This window comes from Vanacampus margaritifer, chromosome 1, assembly GCF_051991255.1.
Source record: "Vanacampus margaritifer isolate UIUO_Vmar chromosome 1, RoL_Vmar_1.0, whole genome shotgun sequence".
Classification (NCBI taxonomy): domain Eukaryota; kingdom Metazoa; phylum Chordata; class Actinopteri; order Syngnathiformes; family Syngnathidae; genus Vanacampus; species Vanacampus margaritifer.
The window spans coordinates 37035235-37051678 of NC_135432.1; the positions used below are offsets into that span (position 1 = coordinate 37035235).

The following is a 16444-nucleotide window of genomic DNA, read 5'->3' on the forward strand; positions in this document are numbered from 1 at the left end:
TCAAAGTAGATATCAATTTGTTTTTATATTTCTTACACTTATCTTCTTTTTCCTATGTTCGATATTTCATAAATTCCCAATATAGCTTATTTTTCTTTATACTGTACAAACTTTTTCCAAACCATTTGTTAACCATGGTTTCCCTCTCTTCATGGACTTTTTTTCCCTCCAAATTCCTTGAGTGGACAGTGTCTGTTATACATGATAACAAATGTTTCTAAAAATGTATTTTTTTGCCAACATACTGATCAACTACCTGTTCTAATTAGACACTGCTTAGAAGCACGGGACCCGTATTGTGGCTGGGATCACAAACAGGAGCGTTGTACAACCATTAAAGGGATCACCGACATGAACCAGTGGACTCAGAACATCACTCAGTGCCCAGTAAGTCATATATTGGACTCCATAACTCCGTCTTTCTTTCTTCCTCCCACACACGCACACATTTGTTCTTCCTCAAGGTGCGCAATCTAAAGCAGGATGGCGGGTTTGGCCCATGGGCACCGTGGCAACCTTGTAACCACAATGATGGCGAGGGTTCCATCAGCAGTTGCATTTGCCGGTCCCGCTTGTGTGACGGACCTGTGGCCCGATGTGGTGGGGTCGACTGTAAAGGCCCAAACATTCAGGTGGCCAACTGCTCCAGGTAAGCTCAATGTGCTGTGGCAACTGATGGTATTAGAGTGGGACAAATGGCCCTTTATAATTTATTCATAGTATGATTGTGGCATTGGACAGCAAATGTTTAGGAGCCATCTTTCCACCTGAAGGGGTGAGGGCATGGTGGCTCTAGACTCTGAGGGGGGGTGTAGAAATTTTCCATCAATGAGTTGGGTCAAGTCAATTTTATTTATATTGAGCCTAAAGACAACAGTCATTTCAAGGCACTTTACATACTGAGCAGGTCAAGAACCACACTCATCATACTGTACATTAAAGGGACATTCAGTGATCCCTAGCGCCATCTCGTAGTTAAAAAATAGCATTAAAAGCACGCATGATCACACACACTACGGTGGCTCAGAGGGACCAGATTTCTCAAGTCTACCACCAACTCTTATTTTGTGTGAGCAAATGAGCATCTTGGCGAACGACAAGAGCGGCTCGCGGGAGTTAGTTTGAGCCATTGGCTGGAGTGGCTAACAAGAGCAGCTAACGGGAGGAGCTAGTAAAAAAAAAAAAAAGCTAGTAAAAGTTTGTGAGAGCAAAACATAAAATGATAAGTGACGGGCCCGAATCACGGGAGTTAGTGATGACCACTTGCAGGCCCCAGCTGTAGAAGGTAAGCTGCGGTCGACCCATTGGATCCGACACTCGATGCAAACCCCACCCGGGCTAACTACATTTGCGAAGTTGTCCTTTGGGTAGCAGGAAGGTGGCGGCGAAACATGGCAGCTCTTGTAAGGTGAGAATACATCCATATATTATAATTAGTGATTACTAGACCTACAATTATATTTAAAAAACAAACAAACATGTTTATGTGATTCAACATATTTTTTCTGCATACTATTGACATAAACAGTCGTGTGTTGTTTTTTTTTTAATGAATGAATTATTAGTTCACTACTAGATGGTGCGAGGGATCAATGAATGTCCCTTTAAAGAAAATCTATATGAGTATGCACTACATAGCAACAGAGGCAAGGAAAAACTCCCTCAAACAAAAGAGATGAGTTGAGATGTACACCCTGAACTGGTTGCCAGCCAATCGCAGGGCACACAGAGACGAACAACCACACTCACATTCACACCTAGGGACAATTTGGAGTGTTCAATTAACCTGCCATGCATGTTTTTGGAATGTGGGAGGAAACCGGAGTACCCGGTGAAAACCCACGCAAGCACGGGGAGAACATGCAAACTCCACCCAGGAAGGCCGAAGCCCAGACTCGATCTCACGTCCTCTGCACTGGGAGGCGGACGTGCTAACCAGTCAGCCACCGTGCTGCCCCCAAGGGAAACACACAACCAAAAACAGAAACCAAACATGACAGTACCCCTCCCTCAAGGGACGGATCCCAGACGTCCTAAACATAGTCAAACATTGCAGTGAGGCCAGGAAGAGGGCACAGGCGTAGAGGCCAGGGGCTGCAGCGGCATGACGTGCGCCACCGGAAACGGGAAATGGTGGCAGGCGCAGCATGTGCGCCACCGAAAACTGGAACGGGTGGCGGGCGCAGCACATGCGCCGCCGAAACTGGAACGGGTCGCGGGCGCAGCACATGCGCCGCCGAAACTGGAACGGGTCGCGGGCGCAGCACATGCGCCGCCGGAAACTGGAACGGGAACTGGTGGCGGCCGCAGCACGTGCGCCGCCGAAACGGGAACTGGTACCGGCCGTAGGACGTGCGCCACCAGAACTGGTGGCGGCCGCAGGATGTGCGCCGCCGGAACTGGTGGCGACCGCAGGACGTGCGCTGCAGGAACTGGTGGCGGCCGCAGAACGTGCGCCGCCAGAACAGAAACTGGTACCTGCTTCTTGCTCTGCTGGGTCCGTTTTTGGTTGGATCAGTCTGTCACGATTGCGGAGTGGAGGACCCAAATGCAGGGAGGCAGGAGAACCACGGCAGGGATGCATGTTATACTGAAAACGATTTATTTAACAAAAAACACTAACAGGTGTACTGGGTGAACAAAACCAACAAAGAACTGAAAAGACCAAAAATCAAAGTAACAACAAACCACCAGTGATGACAGCAACAATGATCCAACAAAGACTGAACAAAACCAGGGAACTAAATACAAGCCAACTGGCGAGACAACAAGACAAACCTGGGGCAAGACACAAGTGGCTGAGGGCAGGGATTGGTTGACAGGAGGAAGGGCAGGATTACACTCAACAAGACCAAGGGAAACACACAACCAAAAACAGAAACCAAACATGACAGTACCCCTCCCTCAAGGGACGGATCCCAGACGTCCTAAACATAGTCAAACATGGCAGTGAGGCCAGGAAGAGGGCACAGGCGTAGAGGCCAGGGGCTGCAGCGGCATGACGTGCGCCACCGGAAACGGGAAATGGTGGCAGGCGCAGCACGTGCGCCACCGAAAACTGGAACGGGTGGCGGGCGCAGCACATGCGCCGCCGAAACTGGAATGGGTCGCGGGCGCAGCACATGCGCCGCCGAAACTGGAACGGGTCGCGGGCGCAGCACATGCGCCGCCGGAAACTGGAACGGGAACTGGTGGCGGCCGCAGCACGTGCGCCGCCGAAACGGGAACTGGTAGCGGCCGTAGGACGTGCGCCGCCAGAACAGAAACTGGTACCTGCTTCTTGCTCTGCTGGGTCCGTTTTTGGTTGGATCAGTCTGTCACGATTGCGGAGTGGAGGACCCAAATGCAGGGAGGCAGGAGAACCACGGCAGGGATGCATGTTATACTGAAAACGATTTATTTAACAAAAAACACTAACAGGTGTACTGGGTGAACAAAACCAACAAAGAACTGAAAAGACCAAAAATCAAAGTAACAACAAACCACCAGTGATGACAGCAACAATGATCCAACAAAGACTGAACAAAACCAGGGAACTAAATACAAGCCAACTAGCGAGACAACAAGACAAACCTGGGGCAAGACACAAGTGGCTGAGGGCAGGGATTGGTTGACAGGAGGAAGGGCAGGATTACACTCAAAAAGACCAAGGGAGACACACAACCAAAAACAGAAAGCAAACATGACAGCGCCATAGGAAACAGGAAAAAAGGGTTGTGCAACTGGGGAAGGGATGAGAGAACAATGGGCACAACAACTGCTGTATCAACAACATCAAATAATTCAATTATTCCAATAGGTTTATCTGAAACGGAAACTGCTGTCTATTTTACATTTTGATTAACCACACTAGAAGAAATTGTGTATTTTAAAAATATATCTATAGCAAGACCACTTGTTAGTAATGATGACATTTATTTATTAGTTAATAAGCTGTAAATTAAATCTTGCCCAGGGTGGTGCCCCCGGTTAGTAAACTCATAGCTTTTTGGAGCGTCTTTTTTCACAATTCAAAACAAAAATGTATATTCCGTCGGGAGAAGACTTTGTTGATCGCACGGATGTGTAATTGTATTTATGACTTGTGTGATATTGTTAAACAAACAAACAAACAAACAGGAATAGTCCAATGATGACAGCAACAATAATAATGGTTCATTCCAGATGTATGGAGGAGTATCCATCCACATCTCGGTCAAATCCAGGTCTGGAAAGCAAACACCCTGCCACAATTTGGCTCATTTTTATTTATTGTCCAAAAAATGCCCAGAATAATCAGTGTTGAGAATTATACAAGCAGCTGGATCGACGTAGCAATTTGACACTCTGTCAGCCAGGCTACAGTGCTGAAGAGAAATTTGGTTGTTATTTTCAAATTAAAGATGAGTAATAAGCAACCCTGGCATTAAATAGGCCCTTTTGTAGATTTTAAGAGTCTTTCCAGGCAAAAAGATTTTCTAGCAAACAGGTAGAACACCGTTTTCTTTGTAATACACTATACACCCCTTTTTGCTTCACTGTTCATAATGATGGCTTTATTTGGGAGTGATCCGAAGTTTAAAAAGCCACATAAATTTTCAAACATTGCTGCACTGATGAAGTGACAGTTTGTATTGTTATTAGTTTTCTATGAAAGTGAGTAGATTTAGTAAATTGAGTTGATTTTGGGGTTGCGTGGGGCTCATGGGCAGACATTTTAGAAAGTTTAGAGTGGGCAACCGTTTAGGGAGCAGTATGAAATCTGTAAAATGTTCATCACAATTTGGTGTCCCCAACTCTAATTCTAAAAATAAGCAACAAAATTTGTTACTAATTTCATTTTCTGTCATAATCCACTCTATTCTTAAATGTCAAGAAATTAGATGTACTTGTTATTGGTCATTGTGGTCAGCCTGCACAACTTCAATTGCTGTGTTTTAATTTAGTTGAGCTGCTTCAAAATACTCGACTCAAACATAAAGGAACTCAAAAAGGGTGCATTCTAAGCAAGAGCATGCTTAAAACGGTTAACAAACGCAAATATTGAAATAAAATGGTAAAATACTCATGCCATTAAACAGAATACCCGAAAGCAGCAACTGCATCCTTAAACAGAAGACAACAACACCAACATTTTAATACTATGTTAATGAATGACACAAGAAGATACATCTAAAAGTATGTCATTGATTTTCCATCTCCTGTTCAGGAACGGTGGCTGGACTCCCTGGTCTTCATGGGGCCCCTGCAGCAGCAGCTGCGGTGTGGGTTTTGAAGTGAGGCAACGGTCCTGCAACAACCCCTCACCTCGTTACGAAGGTCGAATCTGTGTTGGCCAAGGTCGAGAGGAGAGGTGAGAAGGAATGAGAGGGAAGGGGGAAAAAATTATTAATTTGCACATTTCACATGGTGAGCATTAAACACGGACAAATATTTAGCAAGAAATGTGTATTTTCAGGCTGTGCAATGAAAAAAAAGCATGTCCATTACCAGTTCTGTGGACTGCGTGGGGGCCTTGGGCTCAATGCAGTGCTGAATGCGGAGGAGGAGTACACGCCAGGACCAGAACCTGTGAGAATGGAAACAGCTGTCCTGGATGTGCTTTGGTACTGTGCTGCTTGTGTACTTTATTCTCAGTCTTAACGGACCGTAACAGTGAAGCTATGGATTGTGCTGTTCAGGAGTATAAGACCTGCAACCTGGAGGCTTGCCCTGAGGTGCGTCGCAACACCCCGTGGACTCCCTGGATGCCAGTCAACATCAGTCAAGATAGATCACGCCAAGAGCAGAGATACAGATACACGTGCCGGGCATTGCTTAGGGACGTCCAGCAACTTCAATTAGGAAAGAAGAAACTAGAGACCAGGTTTTGTCCAAATGACGGTTCTGGAACCTGCCAGACTGACTGTGAGGATTTGAGACCATGAGGATTTTTTTAAATGTGGGTTGAGAGGTATAAGCCTGGTTTTATGAAATTGGTTTCTGCATCTTATTTCCAGCTCTGGTTGATGACTTGGTAAAGTCAGGTGGCCGGGCTTTGTCACAGCCCAAAGATACACACTGGGAACCTTGGGAAACATGGTCCACCTGTTCCCATGAATGTTCCAGAGGCTTTCGAACCCGGAGACGTGTTTGCTCAACAGCAGAGGGAAGGACCAATCCAAGTGCATGTGTAGGATCCCCGGTGGAATATCAAGATTGCAACATGCGACTGTGCTCAGGTAGAATGCTGATTACTAGAGCTGGGTTTAAAATATCGATATATCGATATTGAATCAATATTGCTTTTCATAGACCAATATCGATACATAAAACCATGTATCGATATTTCTAATACGGCTTTTTCCAGTAAATGAATGTGCCCGAGGCGAGCACGTACTCGTTCAAAACCCTGTGTGAGCGTTGTTCAAATGTGCCCTTCTGTTATTCAGAGTACCCCAAAAGGAGCTCAGTGCTTACAAAGAAAGGAAACAGCTCAAGCATGAGCTGCTCCAAGCTGCTGATTGCAATATGACTTTAAAAATGGGCTGCGTTTTAATGCAAGTGGATTGCATCGCGAGTCTCCCTCTTGAAAAATATACACATGCAAACACACACTGTTTAGACAGATGCACTATGGAAAAGCTTTTCTTTTTGCAGTAGTTCTAAATGGCTTACCGTAACTAAAATTCTGCGTCACATTGGAGCCAAAAGTAGATTCCTGATTCTGATTATTTACTGTGCGTCTTGCTGTTCTAAATAGTGAATAAGTCATATTATACTATGACTTACACAAGACTACGGACTTCTTCTTCTGTTTCTATTTGATGGTTGTCAAATACTTTTGGTTCATTAGCGCCCCCTTCTTTAGCATAGATACATATGGCTATGAAGAAGGCCACTGGCGGTAATGCATGATTTAACTTGACGCGGTTGGCAGGTGCTTTTGGTGCATTATTACCGCCACCTTATTAAATTGAGTGCATGCATGTGACGGTAATTAAACTGTACATTAAATGAAAGGAAAAGTGAATGATACCCCAAAAGCAGTAAGGTAAGAAATTTGACATAAAAACACAAAACATGGATGCATAATTATGCACTATGACTGTGTCTCTTATGTAAATTAGGTTTTATGTATTTATTTATTAACCACTGGAACCACCTTAGCATAAAAAACATTACAGAAATGTGAATGTCGTGATTTGGGTTAGGGTTAGTGTTTGTGTTTTTGCCACTTTATTTACATAGCACTGTAGATGTAATTTATTTCAATTATTATTTATTGCTTTGTCAGGTCATGTTCAATGAATAATGTAACTGCATTGGATTCAATTATAAATGTAAATATTCATATTTTTACTAATGCACCAAGTAAGAGAAAGAAGTTTCTACTATTTGCAAGTCTTTTAAACAAAAGTAAAATTGGTACTGCATGAAATCCTTAACTCAATTGAAAAGCAATGTGAATCGTGAATCGAATCGAATCGGGCCCTTCTGAATCGAATCAAATTAATTTTGGAAATCGGAATCGATACCCAGCCCTACTTGTTACGATGTATATTGTGGCAGTTTTTAGTTTGTGTATGCACCTTGATCAAGGGATATCTAAAATAAATAAAGAACACCTGCAAAAACTGTTAAACTGTCTGTGCTTTTGTTTCAGTGGGCGGAGCCTGGTCATGCTGGTCTTCATGGTCTCAATGTACTGTGAGCTGTGGGGGTGGTCATTTTCAGCGGACACGGTCATGTGATAATCCACCTCCTGCCAACGGAGGTGGGATCTGTATTGGTTTGCACACTGAAGAGGCACTTTGCAATACACACTCATGTGAAGGTACATCATTCAGCAAGACCATTTTGTGTGACTGTATAGATCATTTGTGATGACACTCAACAGGATCAATAGTATTGACATTTTGAATGGTTTGGTTTTTACTGGTCATCAGGTTGGGGTGTTTGGTCAGACTGGGGGGACTGTGATGAGGAGGGCTTGCAGTACCGCTCTCGCTCCTGCAGCGAAAAGCAGGACGCTAACTTGTGCCAGGGTAACCTAAGCCAGGCCAGACCATGCCAGACACACGAGGTGGCAGGTAAACACTGACTGTTAAATAGTCTATGCCTTCAATGGCAAGAACTTGTTGCGCCTTAACTCATTCCCTCACAGTCATTTTCACTGAAGCAAGCCCATTCGCTCCCAGCTGTTTCACTGGATTTTTTGTGATTTTGCAAGGTCCAGAGAATATTCTGTTCTACAGCTATAAAAACATGGAACCTACCAAAAGAAAGATTGGAGTCTCTTCTTTCATCAGGAAAAATGTATATATCTATCTGTTTCCGTTTTGCAGCAATTAGCATTAGAATATAGCTAAGTTACATCATTATTCACAAACCTGTTGAAAACACTGGCGAAAAGACCTTGTTGCAACATGGCCCTGGCTGATCTCGTATACTCTGCTGCCACCTGCTGGCCGTTTTTTCTAATAACTAGCATTGCTTTAAGCGACCTCTTTAGGTCAGAAGCTGCATCAAAGCCTTCTGTATGATCTAGAATAAAAAAAAATATAAAAAAAACATAAAAAATTTACAAATACTAGGGATGCACCGAAATTAAATTTTTGGGGGCTGAAACCGAAAACCGAAAATGAGAAATGCTTGGCTGAAAACCGAAAAGCTGAAAAAAAATTATGGCAATTTTTTATTATCATTGCATTTATTATAATTAATATTAATTGTAATTAATTATAATTATCAATTATAATTAATTATATTAATTTATCATTAATAAATGCACATTTTTGCCATTTTCAGCTGAAAATTTTCGGTGGCCGAATATTCGGTGCATCACTAATAAATACGTTTATGGGCGTGAAGGACAAAGTATTAAAAACGGATTCATACATTTTTGGGTTTGAATGAGTTAACAAAATAAATTTAAATTCTGCTCATGGCTCCCCAGAGCCAGGCTGCTTAGTGTGAGCTTGGAAAAAAACCTCAGCAGATACAGACATTTACAACAGATCGCAAGACTGAAGACGGTGAGGATGGATTGTGTGTCAGGTTGGATAGAGGGACATGACGGAACCAAGCAGAACTTACAGCTCAATACAAGCAAGTGCTCCACAGCGCAGGTACCATCACATGGGAGGAGTGGAGGGTCCAACGTAGACGGTGATAACATTTTGTGTGTGTGTGTGTGTGTGTGTGTGTATGTGTGTGTGTGTGTGTGTGCGTGTGTGTGCGTGTGTGTGTTTGTGTGTCCAAGCATATCGTCTTATTACCAAGGAGACAGCCTTGGCCATCTCAATTGAGTACACACCAGTGTCCAAAAAAGTAGTTTTAATGTTTTGGCAGCAGGACAAGAATTCAGTCAACCTGCAGTTGTTTGCCTCTGAGTGGGTGGGGCATCACTTAGCCAGATTAGCAAGCACTTCTAAATGACTTATTCTCCAACTGCCCTTCTTGGCAGCCATTTTTCAATGCAACTCAAAAATCGCATCCATATTGCGATTGAGTTTGCTCATCGCATGAGTGCGAGGGTTGAAAAGACCGAGAGCTTGTTCTCTCCCAATGAAGCTGCTGCTGTTGCTTGAAATTTATCGTAAATGAAATTATCCAAATAGTCCACCCCAGGTTCAAACTGTTGCTATTAAAAGGCCTTTAACAGGCAATTTCCAATTAACATTTTAACATTTGTATGTATCATAAAAGTCTGAAAACAAGCTAACCTCCTCTAATATTTATTATGATGTCTTACCCCGTTTGTGCCATTTCAGTCATTTTGCCTGAAGAAGAGGACCATAACTGTGGAAGTAAGTGGGGAAAAACGATTGTCTTTCAATTCTTGCAGAATATTATTCTCACTCACTGCCCATCTTCTGTTTGACAGCTTTCACATTGTTCCAGCTGGTCACTGTCGGCATGGCCAGTTTTTTTGCAGCTGCCCTCTTGTCTGCGCTGGCCGTGGCCTATTGTCACCATCTGAGCCGACCCTCTGCAGAGTCAGCGGTCATCCACCCCAGCACGCGCAACCACCTCACCTACAACAAGCATGACAACGCCATGCCAAAAAATGAGAAGTACATTCCAATGGAGGTCATGGTGGGTTACAGTCAAATCTGTCCATTTTCCACAATCTCACACTTGTGGGTTGATATTTTGGTAACTGGAGCTTAACCCAATCCTGCAGATGCTACACAAGAACAATCTTCATGTAAACGATGACAGCAGCCGCCACTTCTCCTCCCCGCCTTCCAGCAACATGTTCAGCACGACCTACTTCCCTCCCAACCTGAGCAAGTATGACTTTCCACCAGAAGCACCATGCAGGGCTTATGTGCACAGCTAACAGCACATCAGCTCTAAGTGAAACACCAAAACCCACCAGGTGCTTACGGATGTTAAAATACCCAAATTACCTTTTGTCATCTTATTGCACAATATCTCAACCAAGCATTGCAATTTTGTTTGGCTACTGAGCGATCAAAAAAAATTAAAAGAAGAAGACCGATAAGGATTCGCTGAAGCTCATATTACTATTATTACTATTATATGTCATATAAAAAAAAAAAAGGCATACTGGCAAGGTGTGCTTCACCGCTCACAGGATTGGGATGCTGTTATTTTGATTGCCTTGTACATTTTCTACTTGCAGAAAAGTAAAATATGAATGAAAACAGTAAAATGACGTGTTGTGAAGCCCTCTTGCACATGCAGAGCAAAGACACTAAGTGAGACCTACAGAGTTTTCACAAAGTCAACAAGCACCAAACAACGCTGAAGACGACAACTGAACGACCTGAGGATGATGAAGATGCAGGGTTTGTCTTCCTTATTAATGACTACAAATGCATTATTTGTGCTTTTGTTTTTTTCACCCATTTGATATCACCTACCGGAAGACTTTTTCCGGAGAAAACCTGCTTCCTGGAATCTTGGACTGTAGAGTGACGTAAAGAGTTAACAGTTTTTTATTAAATGGCCTCAATGGCTTTTGAACACTGAACTGTTGATATTCACTATATTTTTGTATAATGTACTGCTCAAGAGAAATAAAAATGTGTTGTCTGGTAGGACAGTTGATGAGTTTGTCTCACAGCCAGAAGCTTCAAAGTCTTTCTCTTTGTAAATTGCATGTCCCTGTGCTTCCGCCCACACTGTGTGAATGTGTAAATTAGGTTCACTCTGTTGGTGTGTCTATATGTCAGTAGTGCGATTGACAGCTAGGTAATCACTCCAGGGTGTACCCTGCCTCATCCTAAATCAGATGAAATTGGCTCCAGTTGTTGTAGCCAACGGATGACTGGATCAAATGTCTTAGTGCACTACACTCTAAAAAGAGAATTATTGAACAAATTTAAGATTACAAATTGAATTATTGGCCAATTTAAACAAATCGCTTCAAGTGGTAACACACAATTGAATTAAGTTAGTTCAACGTGAATTTATTAAATTTAAGTACTTATGAGTTCATTAAAATTAATGCTTTGGATTGGAGTCACTTTGGATTAATTTAATTCAGATGAATATATTAAGTTAAATGAACTCATAATTACACCTAACTTGGACTAACTTAATTCAATCATGTGTTACCACTTAAAGTGATTGTCGGCCCACAATTCAATTTATAATCTGAAATTGGTTCAACAATTCTCTTTTTAGAGTGTATGTTTCATACATTGCTCAAAAAATAATCTGTGATGTATAAATGGAAGTGGAAATCATGTAGCATCAGGTTCAGTTGTAAAGCCAGATATATAAATGCACCATGGTAAAGTATATTCATTGCCGTGCGTGCGCGCGTTCTGAATTCTGTACCAAGCATTGGAAGCTGAAGCACAACGTAGGTCTCACTGGGTGAAAGGCAGCTCTCCGCTCATTGAAAATTATTGGATTTTAGATTGCTGTAATTTGGTTTGTGAGGATTATTTTTGATCTGCTGTCAGATTGTGATGAAAGCACTTCAAAACTGGTTTGTATACAATACTACAATGCTACAATACATCCTTTGTTTTCACCATGTAAAGGAAGCGTTTGCATTGTGTTGTATTACAGGAATATCAGAAATGCCCGGATGTTCGCAGTTGTCAACTGGCAATGGAGGGGTGGCAATTGATAGGTGGCAGCCAACATCTCGCACCCAGTGTAAAACATCCTGTATGCTACTTCCTTCTCTAAGGCTGCCACCTACTGGAAGTTGTTTACACTACAAGGGGACTATACAACTCTAGAAGTGTTGCAACAGTTTGTAAATGTTCCCTTTTTTGCACAAGTCTGTCAAGTGAATTCTATTTACAGTGCCATTTCACAACAGACGCAATCTCAATGCACTTTAAACATGGAGCAGGTCTCACACGCAATGACCACAGACGCAAGGTGAAATCACATCTCCAACCCACGTGGGGGTGGGGCGGGGACGTACTGCAGCAGAGCGTCGGTATTCATTTTATGAACGTAATGGTATGGTTACTAAATTGATTAGAGGAAATGTAAAGGGGGCCTAGGGGCATTCGTGACGTCCTACACTCGGGAAAGGAACTATGGCGAACTATAATGTAGTACAAACTGAAAAGGCTGGCCACAGCCAACGACATAATAGTAGGCTATACAGTGGCTCGGAAGTAGAAAGCCCTACAACAAATAACTACATAAAACAACCAAAAAGTAAACACAAAAACTCACAAGAACAAAAGACACATTTGGTGTTTGTTGTTGTGTTTTTACTTTTATTTATGTGTTTATTTTTTGTTGTTTTATTTAGTTATTTTTGTGTTTTTGTGTCTGCTGTTGTGTTTGGTTTATATTGTTTTTTTTTTTGTTTTTTTTTTATATTTATCTTTAATTTACTTGTTTTGACCATTTATATGTTTTTGTGTTTTGTAAATGCTGCTGTGTTTTCTGCTGTTGTTTTGTTCAGGTATTTGTGGTTGCTTTGCATTGGGGGCCACTATATATAGCTGACACTGCAAAGCAAACGAACCAGGGATCTATGGGGGAGATGCCACGGACTTCCAACTTTTACACATCAGCGCCGTTTCCGGCCCCTGCTGGCCGCGTTCCAACACTCGCACCGCACCCCTGCGCCCCCCAACCGCGCGCTCCCGCTCATCCGGAGGGCGTTTCGGCTATCTGAAATGCTTCTGACACTGAGACAGATACGACACATTTGCAGCCTCGCACCCCTCGACGGGAACGCGCAACTGAGGCGCACAAAGGCAGAAGCGTAAGTACTGGGACGCGGCACACACACACACGCACACGCACGCACACACACACACACACACACACACACACACACACGCACACACACACACACACACACACACACACACACACACACACACACACACACGTCGCAAACCGGAAACGGAAACAAAATTGATGGGTAAAACCCCGGAAGTCCCGCCTCCTCCGTGGCATATAGTGACTTCTTTGCATTGATGGACATTTTTTGCACCAATGGGATTTGTGGTGCATGATCCACCAACCCAACACATCATTTGCCACTATGACCCAATCCACTTTTGGGGACTCCTTTACCTGTGGGTGGAGAGGATGCATGGACAATCAGCAAAAGGCCTTTGCTTTCGTCCCTCTTCGGATTTGTATTATTTTTTTCATCTCATCCACTTTAATGAGCAAATTTTAGCTGCAGCTCATACACTTTTCAGTGTTGGGCTGGATAACAAATAGGCTAAACACTGAAAAAAAAATTCTGAAAAATCTATTTAGAAAATGTAAGGCAGGTAATTGCATCAAATTATCAAGTAGTTACAAGGGGGGTCCTTGTTAAAACAAAGCAAGTTTTTAATTGACTAAAATCTAAATTTGCAAACTAAATGCTACTTGAGTTTTTAGTTTCACTGGTCAATCTTGTTATCTTTGGGATTACTTATCTGAGTTTTTAAATATGATTTTATGCGTAGAAGCTACTTACTTTTTAAAATTATCTATACTATTACTACTTTCTTTTTACATTGAATTGGCTAAATGGGATTTCATAGACAGAAAACTATACTTACAAATAAAAACAAGAGAAATATACAGTACAACACCACTGCTTTTCAAGTTTATTAATCGGGACAAAAATTCAAGTTTTGGGCTCACATCTCAGGCTCTACCACAAAACCGTGACAATTCCCGATTACAGTCCCCCGTTTTGAGCACAAAGACGTTCAGGACAAACGTGCTTAGGGGCTTTTGGATGGCTGCAGGATTGTTTTCATCAGAAATCTGTAAAATAATTGAAAATGAAACCTTGTATAGTAATGAAAAGGATGCTAATCACATGAATGTTTATGCTAGTATTTTCTCTTTAGTTTTACAACTGAGATTCATCACAGGCATCAGATCAAAACAATAGGCCCACAAATGGGTTAAACATATTTTGGTCATTTATTCAAATTTGTTTCCTGACACTTTTGTCCAAGATGTTTTCCTCTCATTCACAATCTTTCGAATCATTTGAGTTTGATTTTGTCATACATATGTACACCTGTTGACATAAATATACAGTATATTAAATACATATAGTGTATAAACATACAGTACATACAGAAATGAGAATGAGTGGTTAAAGTGCTAAATAGTTTGTATTTTCAATTCCAGAGGCATTTGCTTATAGTCATGTTAGTTGACTCATTTTAACATGAGTACGAACAAAATTTACAAAATGCACCACAACAAATAATTTAATAACTCTTACTGTCAAGGGTAATCTTCGCCCGCACTCCTTCCTCAAGGAGAGGGAATAAATGCTCACCCCCACCCTTCAGTCAACAGTTATTATTTTTTTTTCTCCTTCACTTTATTAACATAGACTTGTAGAGGATACAACGCCTGAACATGGCAACAATACAAACAACAAAAAAGAATATCAAAAATAAACAAAACTGGGGATTCTTGCACATCATGTCACTTAAAATAAAAGAGGAGTGTAGACATCAAAAAATCAAAACAATAAATACTGCTTCATATTGGCACTTATTTTCCTTGCATATTTGTCCACCCCCCCCCCCACACACACACACACACACTTCTCCAAGCATGCAAAAAACAACAGCAATAAATCCTTGAAAGGTAGGTTTACAGCTTTTCCACTTAGCACAATGAATATGATATTTGCCCATTAACAAAATAATATTAATTAAATCCAAAACAGAAAAGTTAAAATCATCCATAAATAAAATAACATGACTTAATTAAATTTGTAGAACGTCATTAATTCTTACTGATAACCTAGAAAAAACAAATGATCCAAAGTTTCTTCATCATTTTGGCAGAAGGAAACTATCTACCTCAAAATTAAATCTTCTCTTTAGAAATTCTGCCACAGGGTATATCTTGTTTATGTTTTTAAAATGCGTTTGTTTCACTTTAGGTAACACAGGCCATCTAATATATTTTGTAAATGCCTTATTTATATTAACTAAATTTACTAAATTAAAACCCTTCCAAACTGTCCTCTACCAAAATCATGAAATATTCTGGTTTTAAATACCTTTCCAATTATTATTTTTGTCTCATTTCCCTTCAAAAAGAATATATTCATCCACCATTAGACTTCGCAATGCCTTTGAAGCATTGTTATACACCCAAAAAAAACCTCTGAATTAAGAGAATCAAGGGTAAAACAGATTACACCGCAGATTTTGCTATAGTCTCTTTGAGGACAGTTCAAGTTATATTTTACTGTAAAGTCTAGATAACTTAAAAAAATATATATATATATATATTACTATCAGTTACAAATACAATACCCTTCTCAAACCAAGTGATTTTAAATATTGATTTTCTATTAATCATAATTACTCTATTGTTCCACAAAATTGTCTTGTGAGGAGAAAAATTATGGGCACATATCATTTGAGAATTTGTTTATGAAAATTAGACAACTTTATTGGGTTTTGTTTTGTTCAAATTTGTTTTTACAGATACAATTTTTTTTTACACATACACATTTTTTTACAGGTACAATTTTTTATTACAGATCCAAACATTTTTTTTACAGGTACACATTTTTATTACAGATACAATTTTTTTTTTTACAGGTACACATTCTTTTTACAGGTACAAATCACGACTTTTACAGATACAAATTTAGACTTTTTTTTACAAGTTAGTTTTGCACCATATTTACCTCCATAGTTCTACAGTCAACAAATGCATCCCGGAACAGCAAAAATGGCGGGTCGTGACGCCCAGAAGTCCGAAAGTAGAAATATAATCAATTTTCTCTCGGTTTTAAATGCGTAAAAATAGACAGAAATCCCACGGTTGAATTATCAGGACTAAAAAAGTCACTGATAGGTGTAATGAGAAAAAACAAAGGTATAAGATGGTGCACATAAAGACATAACGAGACAGCATACAAATCCCATCATGCAACGGTTGCGAGAACCCATGGCCCCTACCACTTCGCGGTTGTGTAGATACCACGAATCTTTTGTATGTAGTATGGCTGTATTTAACATGACTCACTGAGATT

The 16444-nt window shown here is 41.1% G+C and overlaps 1 protein-coding gene and 1 long non-coding RNA gene across 4 annotated transcripts in view; one reads left to right on the forward strand and one right to left on the reverse strand.

Annotated features, from left to right (window-relative positions):
* The window catches only part of LOC144039318 (semaphorin-5B-like), a 35479-nt gene extending 24449 nt beyond the window's left edge, over nt 1-11030 (forward strand). For 2 of the 3 annotated variants that reach the window (XM_077552541.1, XM_077552548.1), the window contains 11 exons: nt 270-387; nt 465-649; nt 5189-5332; nt 5438-5585; nt 5661-5886; nt 5979-6200; nt 7625-7795; nt 7908-8051; nt 9735-9770; nt 9848-10059; nt 10148-11030. In XM_077552541.1, coding sequence (XP_077408667.1) covers nt 270-387; nt 465-649; nt 5189-5332; nt 5438-5585; nt 5661-5886; nt 5979-6200; nt 7625-7795; nt 7908-8051; nt 9735-9770; nt 9848-10059; nt 10148-10306 — 1765 coding nt within the window. In that variant the 3' untranslated portion in view covers nt 10307-11030. Of the gene's footprint in view, nt 1-269; nt 388-464; nt 650-5188; nt 5333-5437; nt 5887-5978; nt 6201-7624; nt 7796-7907; nt 8052-9734; nt 9771-9847; nt 10060-10147 lie in introns of all 3 variants that reach the window. The other variant, XM_077552534.1, reaches the window with a different exon arrangement.
* On the reverse strand, nt 3342-6762 carry LOC144039333 (uncharacterized). Its single transcript, XR_013289414.1, has 3 exons — nt 6637-6762; nt 5470-5548; nt 3342-5305 (listed from the first exon to the last, which is right to left on the reverse strand). It is a non-coding gene; the product is annotated as an uncharacterized LOC144039333 (long non-coding RNA).
* Nucleotides 11031-16444: the final 5414 nt, after the last annotated feature.